This window comes from Neomonachus schauinslandi, chromosome 12, assembly GCF_002201575.2.
Source record: "Neomonachus schauinslandi chromosome 12, ASM220157v2, whole genome shotgun sequence".
In the NCBI taxonomy this organism is placed as follows: domain Eukaryota; kingdom Metazoa; phylum Chordata; class Mammalia; order Carnivora; family Phocidae; genus Neomonachus; species Neomonachus schauinslandi.
The window spans coordinates 14,917,885-14,941,084 of record NC_058414.1 but is presented as its reverse complement, the minus strand read 5'-3'; the positions used below and the strand labels follow the sequence as shown (position 1 = coordinate 14,941,084).

The following is a 23,200-nucleotide window of genomic DNA, read 5'->3' as shown; positions in this document are numbered from 1 at the left end:
AAAAAATTCTCCAATGTATGTAATTATATTTATGTAGAATTTTATATATTTTAAATTTATTTTATGTCTATATAATTGCATATTGTTTAATAGTATATATGTAATTGTATACTGTATATTGTGTATGTGTACATATGTATGTATGTGCATATATAAAATTGTATTTGTTGAAGCGGGGTACCACGCAATGGCCATAAACCTGTTCTGCACCCAGAGTTGTTACCAGCACTCACCAGTAAACTGCATTCCACCCCGGGCACCGCCTCCCCAGAACCTCCATTTCCCTGGGGTACTCACCTGAGGGGCTGCTGCTTCTGGTTCTTCCGGTTGAGATCGGTCACTATCTACAGCCTGTGTGGTATCAGCATCAGTCCTGGCCTCCTCTCCGCCTGCTCTTTCCCCAGCAGGAAGAGCTGCCTTCTCCATCTCTGCTTCCTCCACTGGGGCCTCCTCGGCGGCTGACACCACGGTTCCAACAGCCACATCGGCGTCCGTTCCAGGTATGACCTGCAGCCCAGACACCAGACAGGCCATGTCTGTAACTGCATGGGGCCTCAAGAAGGCCAGCCCCAGCCCTTTCACCTCCGGCCCCTCTGCGGAGGCTCATCGGATGTGGAAAGCTCTGTGGAAGGTACCGAAGCTCAGGATTCTGGCAGGGCAGAGTCTGCCCTCCGTCCATCAGAACTGACCACTCTTCCCCAGGAATGCAGGGCACAGCATAGGGAACCTAGCCAATGGTACTGTAAGAGCACTGAAGGGTGCCAGATGGTGGCGCCACTTGAGGTGGGTGGAGCATAACATACAGACCTGTGCAATCACTATGTTGTACACAAGAAACTAATGGAACATTACGTGTCAACTCTACTTCAGTTAAAAAAAAAAAAAAACCCAAAAAACAAAACCTATCCTTTCTGGGCCCCCAACGAGGCTACATTCCTCTGCTTTCCTTGCAGTTAGGTTCAGCAAATGGAATTTGACTGGAAGTGACCTAAGTCATTCGAGAGACATGGCTTTTAATGGTTCGGTGGTCCCCTTCACAAGCTGTTTCTACTTTGGTTGCCTGAAAGCCAATGGTCACAAAGTCCTCGAAGATATCAGAGTCACAAAATGGAAGGGGCATTGCCCCAAAACCTGGGTCATGGAAGAAAGCTCCGTAAGAAAGGCATCCTCATTGTGCAGTCAGAATTTAGAAAAATCGCATTTCAGTATAAACTCTAAAATCTTCATGGGGAAGGTCCCAGAAGCTAAATCACATTCATGAAAAAAAAAATACATTGGGGAGTTTTCTCAATGAGACTTCTTGAGAATGAAGGGCAAATCATTTTTGTTATGAAATATGCATTATAATAAAAACTCAAATCAGATTTTGGGTTCATTTAATAGGAGAAGTGAAATAGAAAAAAAAATGAGTATTTTCTAAGGTTGCAGGCAGTCCAAAGAAGAGCTGTAAGTAGTGTTTAAAACTTGCACTAATTAAATAAAGAAAGTGCAATCAGAAGTTTTAGCTTTAGGCAGATTGGTTGCAGAGCACACATCGAGGACTCTAACATCAGTGTGGCAGGCCTGATTTGAGAAGCTCAAACCAGAAAAGACTGAGGAAGAAGAATATTCAATTGAGCTTATATAATATACCCAGGACATGTATTTCAAAAATTGATCTTGCTATCTGATGTGATTAGCATTAGCCATTCCTCTTCTCTATTGAATAAATTCTACCCAGTTTGTCCTGTTGGGTTAGGAAAGTTCCAGTGTTGTTGACACTGTCAGATGGAGAGCAGGGGATGGACAGTGCCTGCAGAGTGGGCATCAGAAGTGGGAGCTGGAGAACGTGAGCCACATACCTACTCTCAAAACAACACATTTTTTAAAAACCTTTCTTCTTGCTCAAATTTATAGGTAATAAATTAAAGAGAAATGACCTGCCACAGAATACATTTTTCTACAACATAATATTTTACTTTAGGGATGAAAAATAGTGCTAACAGCTACACTTATGTGTTATATGGCCAAAGATTATTCATATTCTTAGACCTTTACTTGCCTCTCATAGAAATTTGGCTCATGCAGAATGTGCAATGATCCAAACTGTAGTCACACCCATGATGTACCGTTTCTTCCTTTTTTTTTTTTTCTTTCCACCCTGTCTTTAAGTTACTGGGTTCAGAAAAGTAATTGTTTATATGAATTGTAATATATTCATTTAAAGCAAATTTAAATGCTAACAATTACTGAAGTGGGGATTCATATTTTGGTGAATGACTGACAATCCCCCTAATAGAAAGTTTAAAAATTTAAGAGAATTACATCTCTTGTTTTAAATAAACAGGGTCTTTGTATGGATGTACTGTTGATGTTGTCAAGAGAGTAATAATGAGAACATAAATTAGCAGGGCATCTTCATTCCAAGAAGAGCAGTGAACAATTGCTCATAGCTTTATTGTTGAAGAAATCAACAGGCTTTCTCCAGGATCCTAAGGATTACCTAGCAAAGTTCTTCCACATCAGAACTATACATAAAGACAACGTGCATACAATGGACTTTCAGGCTCAAATGTAGAAAGCAAGTTGTGTTATCAGAATTCCAAGTTATTTATGCTTTCCATCTGCTTGGAAAATCATACCCATGGAGTGAATATCCCCCTGGTTTCAACAGCATCAAACCAGATGGACTATATATCATGCAGATGGTATGGGCAAACAGAACAGTACACACCACCACACATACACATAGTTACAGATCAGAAAGCAACCACTATGTTGTTTCATAAGCTACTCCTCCAAGGGATTATGCATAAATCCTCCCATACATATATGTACCAAGCACATACTATTAGTGATTGGATTTTACTCTCAACTGAATTGATATATGTCCAGAAGAGAATATATTTCTGTGAAGTATTAATGGTGTTGCCAGAAATAATTTAACTCTATCCATACAAATAGAATGTTAATGATGAGTCCCTGATTTATCTCTAGCACTCTAAATAGCTATGAATTTGATTGCATCCGATCTTACTACTGCAAGATGTACCTTGCAATACGTCATCACCTTGTCTTTGCTAAATAATTTAAACAGGCGTCATTGGCTGGATGTGATTTAGACCAGGCAGTGTGGCTGCAGTGATGCCGGCCACCAGCAGGGGGAGGCCAAGGGCTCTGTCTGTCCACACTGATGTTTGCTGAACTCAAAAAGCGCAAATAGCCCAGCTTCTACCTGTCAGCAATCTACCTGACCTCTGCGGCATACACAAAAAGGGATGGAAGGATGATGGCCAATAAAAATCACCAAAAGATTGAAATTAACAATGCTAGTAAAGGCACCAAGGAAACTGGCACTTTGACTACAGAGCGGAAAAACCAAACATTTTGAATGACCTACTTGGAAAAGGGAAGAAATTAACATCTCTCCCTTCTCTGAGTCCATTAGCAATGAATTCCTATTTCTCTAGCCAAATACAACACTTTGATTTTACAGACCTTAAGAATGTTACAGAAACAGAGAATGTCTGTCTGCTACCTATATTCCCTATTTTTTGCCTCCAGAATTGCTCTGAAAATCAGGGGTCCCCAATCCTCCCTTTATGCCTGGAATCTGTTGACATTTTCTGCTCTTACAAAAATATTTCTAATGCATATTTACCTACTGCAACACCAGAACCACATAAAAATACAACGGAAAATAGGACTCCCATTTGCTCGGATTAAGTGTTAGCTCCAGATAAAATCAAAGATCGAAAAGGGTTTCAGCGACAAGAGTCATCCCTCTTTTTGTTATTATTTTTATGGAGTCCAATTTGTTAGCTATTTGTAGATTGAGAAACAGAAAACATTTTCTGGACTCTGCTTGCTACTGGAGATGTTACACCTGCTAGGAAAAACCACAATGATTCATGACTTCTATTTGTTTTTGTTTTTTTTAAGTGTCATCCAGAGAGACCAGACGAATGAAACCACGGAAAGTATTTCAAGCCTTCGATGTTCAATTTTTCTTGTTCCTCCAAATGTTAAAGGAAACACCATTATCTTATCCTCTGCCCAGACTGTACGGTCTGTTGGCCAAATATATTTATGGGGGGGGGGGGACATATAATGCAAAGAGACATAAAAAACTCTCCCTGCCCTTGGGCACATTTACTGTATCCACAAAGCCCATGAGGCACAGACACCCTATTGCAATTTGCACGTGCATCACACAAACCACAAGGACCAGCATGGGACGTCTTTGAGAAGGTGAACAGCTCTCGCTTAATCACACCACACAGATCTTACTGCTTTCTTCAACTTCTGCCTCAACAAACTCCTTGATGGAAAGCGATGTGGTCATGGCATTCATGTCAGCGTCCTCCCAAACACCTGTTAGCAAAATTTCTGGAGGTGGGATGAAATGAATGCATGCAACAATGGCCTGTGTATCCTGCAAAGTAGGGAGACACAAGAGGATGACAGAGAAAAGCCAAGCCCTGCAGGAGACGGCGCCGTGAAGGCAGGTCAACAGGGACCCAGACTCCAGACGAGCAGTGATTGGCTACGCAAAAATTTGTGATCTTTGGGCTTTGTGTAATTTATGGATTCATTTTATTTACTCAGTGTTTGTTTCCTTGGCAATGTGGGCTCTGAGCAATGCCTGAGAAGCCACCTGCCAGTAACTGGTCTGGATAAGGACAACCCTGGTATAAAATTCCATATGTATCTATCGGCTAGGTTATTTCAACTGAAATTCCTCTGATTAAAAAAAATAATAAAAAATAATAAAGATAATAAAAGAAGTAACATTTTCACATATTTATTTTCAATCATTTTCTGGAACTAGTGGGGCTTTATTGTCTGTTTATTTTATAAAACAGGGATCATGTTTCTTAGAAAAATTTTATCAATGGCCTATATAATTTGTACTTTGTTTTCTACTTGACAACTTATTTAATAACATTTTTGTCATTGAACACTAGTTGGTTTCTAGCTTTTAAATGTTATAATACTCTGAAGGGAGATCTTGGTTTGTAACCATATTAATAGCAATTAGACTGTACATTTAAATAATTTAAATACTAAACACTAATCCTTTTATTCATTTATAATGTTTCTATTAAGGACTGTTTTTGAATTTTTGCCCAGCATTTTATTATGATAACAGTCAATACAGAGAAAATAAAGAGAATCAGGCAGTGAATGTCCAAATACCTACCATCTGGGACCTTCAATTTACACGTTACATTTGCCTTATTCTTTCCGTCCATGATGACTTTGAGTCACCTTTCAGTCTATCACAATACATCCTCATAAAATGTTTTTCAGGAATTCTCTGGTGATTCTATAGCCCTTCTATATTTGATAATATCTCTGCTGCTTTCACATGTGACCAACTACACTGTCTTGGGGTAAAACGGCTACAATGTGATTTTTTGTGTGTTCAAAGTCAGCCAGGTGTTCCAAGAGCTCCTGAGCTTTAGCCCAGGGGAGGGCGTGTCTGAGGTCCGCCTGATTGTTCTTTGCTAGCACGTTCTTTCCCCCAATCGAAATGCTTGCAGAACTTTCTTGTAAACTCTGAATTAAAAATTTTAAAAGAATACATTCAGATGTTAGTCCCTCATTAATTCTGCCTTTTGTTGGTGATTTCTCATGATATGCAGGCAGGAATCCCTTCGACTAGAAAAACTTTCTTGCGTGGGGCTGGCTGGTCGGGCAGCTACTCCTTTCTTCACAGTCCCTTCTTGGCAAACTGATTATCTGTGCGTCCTTTCCTCAGTCTTTGGCCCCCATGTCTACCATCTTTCCTTATGATTTTCCTCTTTGTGTTGGAAGAGCTCCTCCAGTTTACCTCCTATCACTTCTCTACACTACGATGTCTGGTCTTCACCCCTTCATCCACAAGTTTTAATTCTAGTATTACATCTCCTCCCCTTAAAGTGGTTTCTTACATCATGGAGCTCCCTTTTCCTCTGCCTCAGAAGCAGCTCCCTTCTTATCTCAATGTGGTTACCTTATTACCCCTCTTTCAATTTTGTTTCCCATGATGAAGGTCATCTTGGAATTTTACCGACAAAAAAAAATCTGGTAGGGCACCTGGGTGGCTCAGTTGGTTAAGCGACTGCCTTCGGCTCAGGTCATGATCCTGGAGTCCCGGGATCGAGTCCCACATCAGGCTCCCTGCTCAGCAGGGAGTCTGCTTCTCCCTCTGACCCTCCTCCCTCTCATGCTGTCTCTCATTCTCTCTCTCGCAAATAAAAAAAAAAAAAATCTGGTAATTTTTTGTTGTTGTTCTCTGAAGAAAATTTGAACTCTATTTATAATGCAATTCCTTCCTTCTTTTGTGATGCTCTATGCCATTTTATTTTAAAGATGTTATTTATTATTTGACAGAGAGAGACACAGCGAGAGAGAGAACACAAGCAGGGGGAGTGGGAGAGGGAGAAGCAGGCTTCCCGCTGAGCAGGGAGCCCAATGCGGGGCTCGATCCCAGGACCCCGGGATCGTGACCTGAGCTGAAGGCAGACGGTTAACGACTGAGCCACCCAGGTGCCCCCTATGTCATTTTAAAAACGTGTTTGTTTCATGATTTAAAATGAGGTGAGATCTCTCCAGGCCTGATCAGCCGACATAGGAACATTTCCTTTGCTCCTTTTCCTCTCCGTCTAGGCATTTTAGATGTCCTTTTCAGAACAGCAGCTGGGGAGTGATTTCACCAAGCATCTACACACAAACATCGGTCTTGAATGCCCCAATGTACGTGTCAAAGGGTGAGCTGCTGTGAGAAAAGCAGCAGGCCCAAGAGGACCTGGGTGCTTTGGACCGATGCCCCCATGCTCACGGCGGGCTGGATGCCAATCGTCTTCTACCTGGACTGGATGGATGAAGCTGTCACGTATTTATCCATGCCAGGCTCAGTGATTGTTAAAGATATGTTAAAGCCTTGGTTTGTGCAAAATCCTCCTGGGCTTGGGCCAGTATTTCTAGAATATAGTACCACTGAAACTTTCATTTTTTTTGTATATTTAAGTATAAGGAGCATTAAAATGAAAAAAAAATCCTAGTAATAGTGAATCTGATATAATTTTTTGGATTTATTTTTTTAATGTTTTCAGGTTTCTCATTTAATTTTCCATTACATGCTCCTGGGATGCATTTCATTTTCATTAAAATACTCCTGGGGTAAGTGACACAAATGATAAGTAAAGGATGTAAGAAATGCACTGTATATTGTTAATTTGGTTAAAGGACATTTTATACTGGAGTCAGAGAGTGACCATCTTCTGGACACCTTCTCTTTGAAGAGGTGCTTGACTGAAAGATCACTGAACTCTAGTTTTACCAATTTACCCCAAGCATGGCGTAATCATTCTGATCCAGATGCAGGCTTCTGCTCGACAGTTTCAATGTATGCACATTCTGCAGCCCGTGGGGGGAACCGACTTTTCCTGTGACTCTAGGGCTCTCTAGGCCTTATCCCGGGTATGTCCCATTTACTGCACATTATGTGCCCAACATCCCTATTAGATATCATTCTCATTTTCTACACAAGTCAGCTAACACTTAGAGATCAAGAACTCAGGCTGTCAGTAAACCAGGACTGACACAGTCTGTATAACTCTAAATTCCATGTTTTATCATACCATCCTGTATCCAAGAAGACAACGCTCCTCTCAAATCAGACTTCCGTAGTGATCCTGAGACGTGGAGCGTCCCCACGGACCCACTGCTTTCTCCGGACAACCCCAAGCAAGGGATGCTTGATAAAGAATACGAGTGGAATTTCATAAACTAGAATACATTCACTTACAGTCTTGGAATGCTACCCTTTAAAATGAGATTCATAGTTTATAAATAAAATACTCATTTACATGTACTATTGGGTACCTAAGCAAACATGTCATAAAATCCTTCTTAATTAAGAGCTAATTACATGATAGAAAGTTAACGAGAAGTGCTTGGTCGGAGAGAATATCCCTTAACATTAGTTTTGCCCGTCGGCCCACAGATTCATTGTTTAGAAAAGTATGTGTGGAATGGGAAAGTAGATCAACCATCTCCTGGCTTTATCCACTACACTGCAGAGTTAGAAATTCGGCACCTGGACATTCATAGTTGTGTTCACAGGTTAGAGATGAGTAGGCTCCCAAAGCTGGAAGGACCACAGGACTCATCTAACCCATCCTACAGGGGAGGAAACAGGATAGAATGAAGTACCACTGCAGAGACAACTGGGGATCCGAGTTTTAGTTCTGATTCTTGCACTCATCAGCATGAGAGCTGGAGTGACCTCTGAGCCCCTCTGGGAAGTACAAAGGAAGATAAATTATATCACAGAGGGAATTTGGTCATAGGCGATCCTTGCCTTTTCCTGGCCATCCCTTAATCTGGATCCAATGTGAGCCCTTGATTTGTCTGAAGAGCCAAGCATTTCTGTGGAAATACAGGATTTTCCTCCAGATGCATTTTAAAGAGAAGCCTAAGAGGCAGCTAGCCTCATTACAGCCCCAGAGACTGATGTACTGAGCCACAGGCTGGTGGCCAGTGCTCCTCTTCACACAAACTCTACTTAGAACAGCTCAGGTCCTCAGTTTCCTTCAGCAGGATGGCAGAGGTGAGCACCGCCCCCCCCGCCCCCGGAACACCATGCCTCCAGTGGTGCTCCTGTCCAAGGCGGCACCTGGTACTAAGAACTTCATTTGATATATCCATGGGCGTCTTTCTATAAAGGAAGTTAGTGGTTTTCTTTCTCTTGACTTCATCTCAATCATCTTCTTTCAATCTACTCCCTGAGTTGCCTGCAGTGCATCGTGAACCCTCAGCAGCCGGGTCCCAGCGCAGCCCGGCCACTGGCAGCACTGCTGTCTGAATGAGCACCACACTTCTCTGCAGAACTTCAGATCTTCACCGTTAATGAATTTTTGGTACATCTGGCCTTTCAGGTCATGGCCGAATATCCAATAATGATACGTAGTAGAACACGGAAGGTTGAATCAGAGGTTTGTTTGCAAAGTCTATGAAAGACGTGGATAGGAAAGGTGGATTTCTCTTTCGAAGCAAAGGTGAATGCGGTGTATTGTGCACTGTCAAGAGATGGCGCCATGAGCAAGACCTAGTTTCCAAAGTAGCCAGTCACAAAAGACAGCCTCATTAAGGAAAATGCCTTTATGGTGCCATGAACAGTTGACCTTGCCCCTGGCCCCATTATCTTTGAATGATCCATGAAGCATTTGTTGCCACTGCTCAGACTGCCTTCTTGTGAGTGGACCCAGGCTTGCGGCGGCAGAAGGTGGGGCCGCCAGACCAACCCAGAGACTAGACCAAAAATGGTGATCTGCAAATCACCTAAATGTCATCATGGTCTTTCGGCAAAACTCCCACCCCTGACCCTGCCAAAAACCACATGCACCTGTTGGGGCAGCCTAGAACCCGCCCAGATGACAGACTAGAGACTGAATCTTGAGGAAGGGTAGGCAGCAGATGGTGGCCCTTGGAAGACCCAATTGCCAACCCTATGTTTTTGTAGCCTTTGAATAGCTTGTGGCATTGGTAAGTAAAACCTACACTGGGGTGATCTGTCATGCCAACTGCCTAGCAAATATCACAAGGGATTTGGAAATCCTTAATTTTTTAATGTAATAAGTTGTAGATTTTTGAACACAGGAAGAGAACATAAGAGTTTAACAGGTACAGCACTCTTAGAAAACTGGCAGAGAAGGGTGAAATAATTTATCCAGGGCCACCTCACTGGTTAACCACGGAACCAATGCTCCAGACTCTCAATTCAGGGGTCTTTCTTTTACATCCTCTTTGATATTTGCTTTACATCCAAAGTAGGGGATTAGAACACACGTTCCTTCTAAGAAGCGCAAGGCTAAGCCTGCACAAGCACTTCTGCTTTCATTTTGCCCCTTCAGCTACAAACCAGGGACTTCCACTGGATCTAAACATTGGTTGTAGGATGTGCCGATGTCAGCATGGACAGATTTCACCTAGTTGTGACCCCGATGGCTTTCGTAAGATGTTTATGTGAAACTGGTCTATAAATATACTTCTGGAAAGCCTGCCCTTTTAAAAAACATAGTATCTGGTGTAGTCAAGAGATGGTTGTCTATGGATTAAGTTGCCAGGATTTGAATTTCATGCTACCACTTTCCTTGTGTGTTCTTGGTTAAATCACTTTAACTCTGTGTCTCCGTTTCCTTAGCCTGTAAAATGGGGCAACAATACCGAAATAAAGCCAACTTCCCAGGGCTGCTGTGAGAGAACACGTCAAACATCAGCACTCAGTGCTATCTACGATTACAATATGGCCCCTGTTTACTTTAACCTTGCTCCCCTGCTGTTCCAGTCAGACCAACTTTCCCTTCGGGCCACACAAAGTAAGTCTCAAAGAAAGCATCTGAGCCACTTGGGACTTACGAGAACAGAAGGCAATTTGTCAGAGAAAATTTCTCTGATCTCAAAACGAGCATTTTTTCCTGATCATACATTTGGTTCCAAATCGTGTTCACTCATGAGGAGGGGTCCGTGTAAGGGGCCCTTCTGCCCTGGGGGGAGCTGGGAGGGTAGATTGAACAAGAAAGGGCAAGAAGCAGACGCAGAATGGGAACACACGCTGGTCTGGTTGTTCAGCTCCACATTATCCACGGACTAGATAAAGCTCCACGCTGTCACCCATGGAGTGAGAGGGCTGAGCCAGTAGAAGTCGTCTGCCACGTCTAACTCTTGACGTGTGGGGAGGGACAGGGATTGATGTTTGCAGGGGGAGGGGAGGTGGGCATTATTGTCTTTTTAACATTTGAATGGGTCTGGTCTTACACAGGCTGTCCAAGTGTGCTGATGGCCAGGCATGGTTTCCGCGTGGGCTTGTGAATTGAGCCAACATACACTAAGAAAAGAGGATAGGGGAGTTTTTTTTTATTCCAGTTAATTGCAACCAAAGCCCTGTTAAAAATGTCAAGCCATGAAACACAAGATTTCCTATGTGACAAAAAGTTTACACCAAGACAGACAGAAAACGTCACTCATTGTATGATTCCATTTATATGAACTATCCAGGAGTAGGTAATCCACAGACCCAGAAAGCATATCGGCAGTTACCAGGGGCTGGGGAGGGGATGGAGTAACTGCTTAATGGGTAGGAGGTTTGCGGTGATGACGTGTTTTGGAACCAGACAGAGGTTAACAGTTGTACAACATTATGAATGTACTAAAGCCAAACTGTTACTTTAAATGGATTAATTTTATATTATGTGAATTTCACCTCATTTTTAAAAAAAGCACACACCAAGACTAACACTTAAAAAATCACTAGGCACCTATCATCTACAGAGAGCTCCGCAACAATGGAAGAACCACCTGAAACCTGATATTCACCTTTAAGTATCACACTTAGAACAAACGATAATAGAGCACAACCCTCACCCAGGCCTGTTCAAGAAGGGGCTTTGTTTTTCCTGAGGAAGGTAGTAAGGTACATCATTTCCAAGGCATATGTATATTTAATTTAATTTACAGCATGCTTCAGAGTGAGCACTTTGAGTCTGGACATAATTCTATGACCACAAAGGGCAGACAAAAAATCAAGCTCCTCTGGCTTCCTGTGATCTTAGGCCTTCTTCTGACCTATTGGGGGCTCATACCTGGAGGCACAGTGGGAGCCCCACTCTCGTGTTTACTCCGCACGAGGAGAAAACTGAAATGCTCTTTCCTGTGCACAGGACCATCCCCAAGGAAATCCCGATGGCTGTGCCGTCTTGGCCTCCTCCACCACCAATGTTTGTGAACAAGGGTGGCAGGAGCCGTGCCTACTGCCTGCATCACCATCTCCCCTAGATCAGAACAAAGCCTGACATCTAGAGAGGACTCAAATTATACTTGTCAACTAAATGAAGGAAGAAACAAGCACATGCCTTCGATTCAAGCCGACAGAAATCTTCCTGGCACGATGAAGTTCATAGACCGTGGTCTGGCATATATACATATATATTTGGTGGTTGAAAGTGGTCTTGACAAGTCAGCTTAAGTCTGGTGATGTTTTCAAAAAATCAAACGCAGCGAACACAAAAGTAGTCCCCAAAATAATAGGCCGGTGTTTCATCTTCCAGGATTCTCCACCAATTCTAAAAACATCTTTATCTTGATCTTTTTCCCATTTATGTTTTAGAAATGATGATAACCCTAAATTGAATTGCAGTGTATTTCTTTAAAAACAATAGGCCAAAACAAAACAAAACAAAACAAAACATGCTTTGGTCCAGTGCACGTCAAAATACAGGAGCTGACAGAAATTTAGAAAAAATTACAATGTGACTCTCTACAAGAAAATGGAATCAATGACCTAAGCCAAGGGCAGGCGCTTAACCAACTGAGCAACCCAGGTGCCTCTGTACTGTACACTTTGTTAAATATTTTTAAAATCACCCTTGGTTAAAAAGATTATAAATCTTTATCTGATTCTTAACCTAATTATCTGATATATATCTGAGACAAATATTAATCATTTATTTTCCTAAAGATGATTTTCGTTACTTATATAACATGGAAACATCTGGACAAGAAACAAGTGTTGGCTTTTAAAATGCATATACATTTTAAAATACAGTAGATATACAAGTGCAATTTAGTATTGTAGGGAAAAACTAAAACAACAAACAAAAGTGTAATAGTTAAACTGCTTGAAAGCCCCAGATTTAAATTCCCTGTTTTTGAAATTACATTTGCCTTTTTGTTTTTTTTAACTAAACCACCACAAACTTCACCTCACATGAAATGCACTGCCAAGATTCGAAATAATAACTGTGTGCTGACATTTTGGCAGCAAAAAGGATGACCTCAAAAGGTCACATCAACCTAATCCTGACTGATGACAGCCATAGCCACCTATTAATTAATGCTCAGGACACAATGTGGATTTTTTATGTCTTTATAACTAAATATCACACATCTAGCAAAGGAGGAGACTTTCTTTAGAACAAATAACCCTAATATTATCTTAGATTATTACAACCAGAACAAAGAAGCTATAAATCTACATTAGAGAACAAAAATACATTCTATATGATGGTATTTTCTTAAGTACAAGAGCGAACATGGGGAAGAGTTGACTTGATCCAAGTATGTATGTCAATTTAAAACACACAGATGGGGGTGCCTGGGTGGCTCAGTCTGTTAAGTGTCTGACTTCGACTCAGGTCATGATCCCAGGATCCTGAGATCAAGTCCCTCATCCGGCTCCCTGCTCAGCGGGGAGCCTGCTTCTCCCTCTCCCTCTGCCCCTCTCATACCCTCGGTCATGCTTGCTTTCTCTCTCTCAAAATGAAAAAAAATCTTTAAAAAAAATAAGTAAAACACACAGACAGTAGCACCTTGGATGAGCATTAGGCAAACTGAGGTAAGCTGCCCTCTGGTATCTTGTACTATTATTGTTCAGACTATATGAAGATGGAGAAGTGAACTACTCCAGCTTTTTCTTCTCAGAGACGGTGGCTCACAGGTGGGTTGTACCTACTGTTCTTACGTAGCCTCTGGGTCTCAGCAGGTGCCTGAATCTTTCACAAGACTCTCCAAATTGCCTTACGTTTCACAAGGAATCCAGTCGATTCTCTAAAGTTAAGCTTTAGGAGACAAGTATTTTCAGAATGAAGAATGCTGTCAAATATCTCCTTACCCAACATTAGGGAAGCTGGTTTTAGTGATGGTTGATGGTTGTACTGTACACTTTGTTTTGTTTTTGTTTTAAAGATTTTATTTATTTATTTGGCAGAGAGAGAGCACAAGCAGGGGGAATGGCAGGCAGGGAGCCTGACGTGGAACTCGATCCCAGGACCCAGGGATCATGACCTGAGCCGAAGGCAGACGCTTAACCAACTGAGCCACCCAGGTACCTCTGTACTGTACACTTTGTTAAATATTTTAAAAATCACTCTTGGTGGGGTGCCTGGGTGGCTCAGTCGTTAAGCGTCTGCCTTTGGCTCAGGTCATGATCCCAGGGTCCTGGGATCGAGCCCCACATCGGGCTCCCTGCTCGGCGGGAAGCCTGCTTCTCCCTCTCCCATTCCCCCTGCTTGTGTTCCCTCTCTCGCTGTCTGTCAAATAAATAAATCTTTAAAAATAAAAATAAATAAATAAATAAATAAAATCACCCTTGGTTAAAAAGATTATAAATCTTTATAGTAGGTACGATATAGTAGCTACTTAATGACTGGTAGCTATTTATATTGTTCACTGGAAAACCAATGAATTTGGAGTCTGAAAAAACAAAAACCTACTTCTATATGTCTGTTAAAATAAGGGTAGGTGCACAAAGTACGAAGCCAGGGCCCTCGGAGAGGTGATCATGGACAGTCAACATTCCAGCCCATATTTAACATGTGAGCTTGTCCATTTCACACTTCCTAGCTACTGCACAACGTCAAACAGCTGTGCTCAAAACCATGGGTGTTTTGGCATTAAGCCTTACACTGAGTAGTCTGGGCCTTGGAACCAATGTGGTTTAAAAGCACCGGTGAGGTGGAAGTCTGCTACTTTTCAAAATAGAAACTGGTAAGAACTTTTTGGAAGCGAAGCAATTTCTAAATAACATCTGGACCTCATCAATATCTTTCTAACTCCTTGGTATCATCCATATTCTTTGAAAAATCACATCTCTTTTTTAAATTGTAACAGTAGTAAAACAAAATCAACAGTATCTTTCCCTTCCTTGGTTATTAAATAATCTTAAAGCTAAGTTGGAGGACAGATCACAATCGGACACCAAATGAAAGGGCCCCCCCTCTGCACTGAAGTACAGAGATCACTAGTGGATCTGGGAGAAAAAGTGGACGCTGGAGCCTGGAGCCTCAGCACTCCCCAATCCACAGTCCGTGTAAGCAGCACTTGCAAGAGGGACTTAAACTAGAAGAACACATTTCCTATTTTCCCTACAGGACTTGGTATCTTTATCTCTGTATCTTTAAATGGGAAACATGATCATTTTTTTTTAAAGATTTTATTTATTTATTTATTTATTTATTTATTTATTTATTTATTAGAGAGTGAGCAGGAGAAAAACAGCATGAGAGGGGAGAGGGTCAGAGGGAGAAGCAGGCTCCCCGCTGAGCCGGGAGCCCGATGTGGGACTCGATCCCAGGACCCTGGGATCATTACCTGAGCTGAAGGCAGTTGCTTAACCAACTGAGCCACCCAGGCGCCCGGAAAACATGATCATTTTGCTTGAGTTATTCTTAATCTGTATTTCCCATCACTATCTTGCCCTACTATTTATTTTTCTACTCTGTTAATAAACTATAGATTTGACAGATGACCTACCCTCTTCCCAGTGAAATAACAACAACAAATAATAGCAAAATATAACTTATATTTCTCTAGTTACCTAATCTAGTCAATGTTATTTTGGGGGAGAGGGAGACTGGTTTTCATCTCTGTACAGATTCTATAAAGGCTGTAGGAAATGGTAACCTGATTGAGATTCTTGGGAAATATTTTAACTATATTTTGTCAACAAACTATCTTTCACTCTCTCTGAGTTATTTTTTTTTTTAAGTAGGCTCCATGCCCAGTGTGGAGCCCAACGTGGGGCTTGAACTCACGACCCTGAGATCAAGACGTGAGCTGAGATCAAGAGTCCAATGCCCACCCAGGTGCCCCTCTCCATGAGTATTTTGAATCAAAGTTTCCTTAGTATTATCCTACATTTTCCTGAGTGTTACACTATCCAATTCAACATGGTGCACACAGAGCTCATCCCAGTTTGTGTGTGATGTGGTGTGGTATACGGCTGTATGGAACAGGGTAAGAGCAGGTTTCCAAGCAGACAAAGGGTTCCCACCCTCTACATCCTCAAGGTCCCTCTTTTTGTAAGAGCCAATATCAGACATGATACTGAAGAAATGGTTATACAACACATAGGAACCTTTATAGATTCAAGGATTTTTAATATGGGATTTTAATCCCTTGTCAGGACTTAACCAACCTACAAAACTAGTATTATAAGAAATCAATATGTAGACACAAGCAACAAAGTTATGATCCTTCTGTTCAGCCCCTGCAGGTTGGTCCCTCACTGGAGGCACATCTCTATTCATCACAGGTAGAGCACAGCACTGACAAGGCTGGTTATTTGTGAGTTCCACAACTATCTACCATGAATCAGAGCATCTCAGAAGAGAATGGAGGCATCCTTTTTTGAGAACCAAGCCTGTGGCTACGTGACATTTCTCTCTAGTTCGTAAGATCAGGTCTCTGGATATCTTCCTCTTAAAAACATAAAAGAGAATGAAGTTTCACTGTCAAAGGCACAAGGACTATTTGAATCTGGGGAGCCATGGCAGACGAGGAGGTGATTTGGCCCAAATGGAACATGGATGAGAAGGGAGAAATGAGACCATGAGATGAGCAGGGCTGTGGCAGGGGGAACAGGGAAGGGTGAGAAGGGGGTGGCGCTCACCACTGCCCCCTCCACTGGCTCCTCAGCCTGGGTGTCCAGTCCAGAGTCCAGCCCAACGGCAGGTGCGGCAGCAACGGGGGCCTCCTCTGCTTTCGGCTCTGTGGGTGGAGCCTGTTCAGATTCAGCCTTTGATTGGTTGTTTTGAGCGTTAGAGGAAAAAGATTCAACACGTGAACAGATAACATCACAGAATACTGGGCAATTAAGACTTTCTTCATCATCCTATAGGCAACTAGCTTCGTTAAATCTGTGCTGGAAGAAAGCCCCACATTTGGCATCATGAGCCCTTCACTGAAAAGTCTAGAAATGGACTCTTATTAAGCCTCTCTTTCACATCACCAAGCACTGTCGTTTCCCTTGAAGTTAGACAAAGACTTACCATTTTGGTTACTCATTGTACTTACTTGCAACTTGATGACATCTATAAGAGATCCTAAAGTGGCACTCTCTGCTATTTGGCAGAGAGAGAGGAGATCCTAGGAGCTCCCCACCTCTGCCAGTTGAAAGGAAGAAGAGCCCAGAGGCACGTGGTTTGGGGACCTCCCAGTTCTGTTGATATGCACTGCACCCAAAATTGAGGGGTCATCCCAATATTCAGATCAAAATGCGTTCATCTGCATGAGTAGGTCGTTACAAAGCCTGGCTTTGGGACGTGGCAAGTAGCCACCACAAGCACAGATACTTTCCTGTTCAGTTTCTTATTCCATTTCTCCCCTGCCCCCAACAAATTCTTAGCAATCCATTTCTTTTCCTAATTCTGTAAAGAACCACAGGGTCGTATTCTCTCTGGTACCAATTAGGCACTTCTAATTGTGTGGACAAGAGTGACGTCTTTCCATCCCACTGTGACCTTTACTCACAGACATCCTCCAAGTATATGCTGAATCAACCTCTGGACTCTTCTAGCTGCAGACTTTGTTCGTTTTAAAATTAGCGCTGTTAAGTCACAACAGGCCATTAAAACCACCACAGCCAACACAGTCATCACCACAGCTACTGAAAATGTTTCCTCTTTTTCAGTTTTGACTAACGTAAGCACGTTTATTTAGCAGCATTACTTCACTAAATGGATGGCCATGAGAAGGCACATTAAGGTTCTTTCCCATCAGGACATTCAAACTGTAAGAAAGTTGAGAAACATTTTCCTAGAGGAGTGAGAAGTCTCCAGTAACTACTGTGATTGGAGAAATCAGTTCACTTCTGTCAGGCTCTCTTGGCAGAAGCAACGAAGAGCCCTCCTCCAGTTCTCTCTCATACCTGCTCACGGAGCTTGGTACACATGGCAAGTTCCATAGAGAAGGGATGGGGAAGTTCGACTGAGATTACAGGAAATGAGTAACAAATAGCTTAGTGTTGGATAAATACACAAACTGTTTCTCTTGTGCCCCCCACCAAACCCTCCACTGTGATTCGTGCCTTGATCCCACACCGCCCTTCCCTTTACAAGAGCATAATAAAAAAAGAAAGGACACTCTGGTAGGTAAGTGTGCAGAGATGTGATATTTTTACGGGCTTTTATAACCTTTAAGGGGTGATCTGACACAATTTTTAAGAAAGAATGAGATAAAATTCGCTCTAATATATTTTCAGGAGTTTTTATGGGAAAAGATTTCACTTTTATTATTCAGTAAGAATTATCTTTGTAATGGAACACGGTTTCGAGAGCAGCAAAGAGAAACTGTAAGCTCTCAGGATATGACCTTACAGTTTGGAAGTCAGGTGATTTGCTATGAGAGGATGGTATCAAATGACCTACACAACAAGGATAGGAAGGGTAATTTGACAAAGCACCAAGAAACTCAATGCAGAGGGCTGTCCCCCTGTGGGCTGAGTGTCTAAGGAGAAAGCCTAAAGCCAGATAAGGAGCCAAGAGAAGTTTCAAAATCGAAGTCAAATAAATACATCACTAGACATAAAAAAAAAAACAAAACTTAAAATGAAAAAATATCTGTATCAGAGCCTGGAAGTCCAGAGAAATTTTCAAGTTTTATGTAAGGCAACAATAAGTAAGTGATTTTGCATAGCAGCTGAATTGCATTTGCTTGCTGAAATCAGACAATGCAACAGAAGCATAATAGGATTGGTTATGTCCCCACAAGTCACCACATTTCCCCTATATTAGCATGTCACACTAGATATTACCATATAGCTATGCAATTAAACAACTTAAATTCTAGGGGGACAAATATAACTCACTCAATGATGAGTAAGGATGAAACATGATAGCATGATTGCACATAAAATCAACTACTCCAAATTAGAAATAGAAGTCACCCTTCGATTCCTTCTAAGATAATGTAAAATTGTAAATACATTGTCAAGATAGAAAAAAAGCAAAGGTAAATTGTGAACCACATCTCATGGAAAAATCTAAGATAGTCCTGTCAGAATTATACCTCTGAAACAAATAATAAGTGTATGTTAAAAAAAAAAAAAAAGAAGAAGATAGCAGGAGGGGAAGAATGAAGGGGGTGGAAATCGGAGGGTGAGATGAACCATGAGAGACAATGGACTCTGAAAAACAAACTGAGGGTTCTAGAGAGGAGGGGGGTGGGAGGATGGGTTAGCCTGGCGATGGGTATTAAAGAGGGCACGTTCTGCAGGGAGCAGTTTGTTATATGCAAACAATGAATCATGGAACACTACATCAAAAACTAATGATGTAATGTATGGTGATTAACATAACATAATAATAAAAAAAAATTCAAAAAAAAAAGAACTATGCCCTGCTTCTACCCACATTTTTTTCTACAAGATGCCTCTCTGAAGAGACCTTGCAAATGGGTTGATGGCATGCCATCCTCATTTGGGAGCGCTGGTAATCATTTCCTATTGTTTGCTGGGGTGGTGATCATCACACAAAGGAAAAGTATACTCTAAATTTATTGGAGGCAGCGGGATGTCATAATGGTTTAACTCTGAGACACAAATGGAATTCCTCCTTTAGAACAAAATGAGAAGTGGAGCCTCACTGCACATTTTCCAGTATCCTCTGTCATAAGATGGAAAGCAGGTCATTGCCCATGAAGGACATAGGTTGGGAGTGGGCGTAAGAGTCTAGTCACATTCCAGGATGGCACTTGCCTTAGAGTCCTGCTTTTCCAAACTTGGGAGAGCTAATTTAGTGAGAACTGCAAAGGGCCATCGAGGTAACTGAGCCCTGAAAAAGGTTTGCAGAGTTTAAACTTATACTCAAGGGATGTCCTGTGGGGCCATAAAAATGCAGACTGAGGAGATGTGCAGTCAACTACCAACTTCAGCCTTCACCTTACTCAGTCAGTGAACCAAATGCTGGGAAACTGTCCTGCTCCTGGGATAATCCTATAGAATCACAACACAGGCAGAGACGTGGTTTCGCTATGATTTCCTAGTTCCTCGAATGGCTTAGCTAATATTAGCAGCATCTGCAGTGCTGGACATGACAAAGCCAAGTTCCACAATAGAAAGAAGGTGCAAAATGTCTGCTTCAGAGAACACATATCCACAGAAGGGAAGGGCAGCCAATGGAAGTTGCCACAAGAAGCTGTGGGCAGTAGGAAGATGGTTTAAGAAACTTAAAAACCACTGGATTCTATGCCTGGATTTTTGCGTCAAAGAAATAGGTGTGAGTTTAATTATGATCCACTGCCTTTCTTTTTATACCAGTATTTCTCCATTTTTCTCTTGACCCATTCACAACTGATAATTAAAAATCTCATCCTCCAGTGTTGGTATAACCCTTACTCCACCACCCAGGCTGGAAATCACCAATGAAACATGACACATAAGTCTCTCTGGCTCCATTATCAACACCAGCATAATTTGTACTTTAAATATTTAAATCTTTACTTGCAGGCCACATAGACTCCACTTCTCACCTGGTTGCCCAAAAGGCCCAAGTATGATAATCGATCAACAAGGTATTACAGACGTACTGGCCTTTGAGAAATTATCAAAGTAACCTTTAAGACAAACTTCCCAGAACAGAATTCCTTACTTAGAAGTGAAATCATCTAAAAAGAAAAATTTCTTCTACTGAAATCTAATTCTAAGCTTCCAGTGTGAAAGCCAGGAGCTGGAATAATTATATCCCATTCCTAGGGGAAAGCCAATGACTACAAATAACGCTCGTGAACGCCCCATCCCGTGTAGCCTACGGCCACCAAGCTCACAAGTGACATCACTCAAGGCCTCTTCCTTCAACTTCCTTAGTAAGCTGCCGCAGCAAAGGTTTCCCATGATAAGTGCAACAATGATCGTGTCAGAATCTCCTCTGACATTAAGAGTAATTCTGTCGGCTCCTACTCACTCCCTAGCTAAGCTTTGTCCTCATGTCCTTTGGCAGCAACAGGGGAATCACATCTCTATTACGGGTGACTTCTTTTTACAACTCACACGATGGAGGGAGGAGATGAGAAATGAGGTAGCTTCAGGCTGGAGAAGCAAGGAATCTATCCTGAAGCATGAATTCTTGAGGCGATTTCATTTCCAATCCTGTGGAGTAAGTTACACTCAGGTGGAAACATCCATGCCGTTGATGGATTTACGGGGCTCCACTGAAGCCCAGAACTAGGAGACTTTTGTTTTTTGCTGGGATCACTGTGCCTTTATAAATAGAAGCAACCAAAATCAAAGTCACAGCGAGATTTTTCAGAAGTTTTCCTTCCTCTTTTCTAGAAAAGAAAGGGCTGCAGAAACCACATTCTGGATATCCAAGCTCTCGATAATCTAGAATGATCGACCTTAGAACATTCAGCAGTAACTAACAATGCCCCCAAAACACACACCAAAGTCAACTTACCAAGTTACAGATCATGTTCTGGTCTGTCTGCACTGTGAATAATGAAGTGTCCTGGGGCTGAAAATTGGGGAGAAAACAGAAAATGAAAAATTATGAAGGTTCCAGCTTAATTTGCTAAAAAGAACAACAAAGATATCATTTCAATTAGCTTCTATCAATTGTATAAATACATTATAAAGTTTTTAAAAAGTCTCCTTTTATTTTAAATCAGAAAAGCAGATAATACAAAAGTAATTTTAACAGTAGATGTTCTAAACATAACTGTGGGCTAGCGTGATACCACACAATAGTACAGTAAGAGTCATTTTAAAAAAAGGGTCATTTTTGTTCTGCAGCTTCTCTTCTGGACATCTACACTGAATTGGAATTTAGTGGTTCTAAACTACAAATTCACACTTCTTAAATGTTAGAAATTCAATCTTACTCTATCACCTAGCTATGACTTCTATATGGGTTAATGATGAGCCATAACTTAAAAATGTTATACCATGTATTCAATGGCCTAAAAAAAAAAAATCAAGCTGGAATAAATCTAAGGGAAGAGTGATCTCGAAGACAATATTCATCTCTCGTTATGCTAGTAGCCAGGCTTATACCCACCAGAGAGAAGACCAGAAGAGTCTTTCCTGGTTAATCTGACCAGTTGAAGACAAAAAAAAAAAAAAAAAGTACCCACAGAATTTGATATCAGGACTCCCCAACAGAAAAGATGAAGCAATGACAGTTGGTTAAAGATGTTGTATTGAGGCAATTATCTCTGTTACCTCCAGAATCCAAACTAAACAATAAAGGGAATTTCATAAAGCAAATTTAAAAAGGCATAAATCCATGAGCATAAAAAGAATGAGAAGAAATATCAGAGCAATAACATTTTTGAAACTGAAAAGCAGACGAAAGAAGAAGTAACTTGGTGGATCCCCCCCAAAAATCTGTATCCTAAGGTGATGTAAGAAATGCCAAAAACACAACCCAGTGTATTACTCAGAACTCCCAAAGGATCAAGAATTAGAAACATGGGGACCAAGGGAAATGGAAGCTGGGTGGTGCTAAAGACGAGCAATTGGCTGGCAGTCTTTGAAAAAGTAAATGGACCTCAAGATTCTTTCATGTATCCGAAAACCAAGCTATATCCCTTCATCACAGCACAAGACTTGACATTACTTCCACAGAGGCTGAAATAGAGGGCCTCTGGACTGGGGAACACAGAGGTATATTAGGAAAGTAGCAGGCTTAAGTGAGTATTTACATAATAAATACTGAGAGCCCGGGGCCCCTCCCCTCCAACCCCCAACTTCTTTGCCATCCACTTCCCATTGTACCCCCGAGATAGGAGACCAGAAGAGCTAGAAATTTAACCAGCACAAGAAAAATGCCTATAGAATTTCACATCAGGGGCTCCTCAGTAGGAAAAATGAACCAGAAAATTCCATAACAATACCTATAGTCAATGAGCTCTACCTACCTATACAAGTTTCCCATCAGCTTTTTTTTTAAATTTTATTATGTTATGTTAGTCACCATACAATACATCATTAGTTTTTGATGTAGTGATCCACGATCCATTGTTTTCGTATAACACCCAGTGCTCCATGCAGTACGTGCCCTCCTTAATACCCATCACCAGGCTAACCAATCCCCCCTCACCCCTCCCCTCTAGAACCCTGTTTGTTTCTCAGGTCCATAGTCTCTCATGGTTCATCTCTCCCTCCAAATCCCCCTGCCCATTTTTCCCTTCCTTCTCCTAATGTCCTCCATGTTATTCCTTATGTTCCACAAATAAGTGAAACCATATGATAATTGACTTTCTCTGCTTGACTTATTTCACTTAGCATAATCTCCTCCAGTCCCATCCATGTTGATGTAAAAGTTGGGTATTCATCTTTTCTGATGGCTGAGTAATATTCCATTGTATATATGGACCACATCTTCTTTATCCATTCATCTGTTGAAGGGCATCTCGGCTCTTTCCACAGTTTGGCTATTGCAGACATTGCTGCTATGAACAT

At 41.5% G+C, this 23,200-nt stretch overlaps 1 protein-coding gene across 2 annotated transcripts in view; it reads right to left on the bottom strand.

Annotated features, from left to right (window-relative positions):
* The window catches only part of AMPH (amphiphysin), a 299,854-nt gene that overhangs the window by 17,402 nt on the left and 259,252 nt on the right, over positions 1–23,200 (bottom strand). Inside the window, exons 16-18 of one of the 2 annotated variants that reach the window (XM_021703692.1) lie at positions 21,195–21,251; positions 16,415–16,540; positions 298–507 (exon numbers count right to left, since the gene is read on the bottom strand). In XM_021703692.1, the coding sequence (XP_021559367.1) occupies positions 298–507; positions 16,415–16,540; positions 21,195–21,251 (393 nt within the window). The remainder of the gene's footprint in view (positions 1–297; positions 508–16,414; positions 16,541–21,194; positions 21,252–23,200) is intronic. The other variant, XM_021703694.1, reaches the window with a different exon arrangement.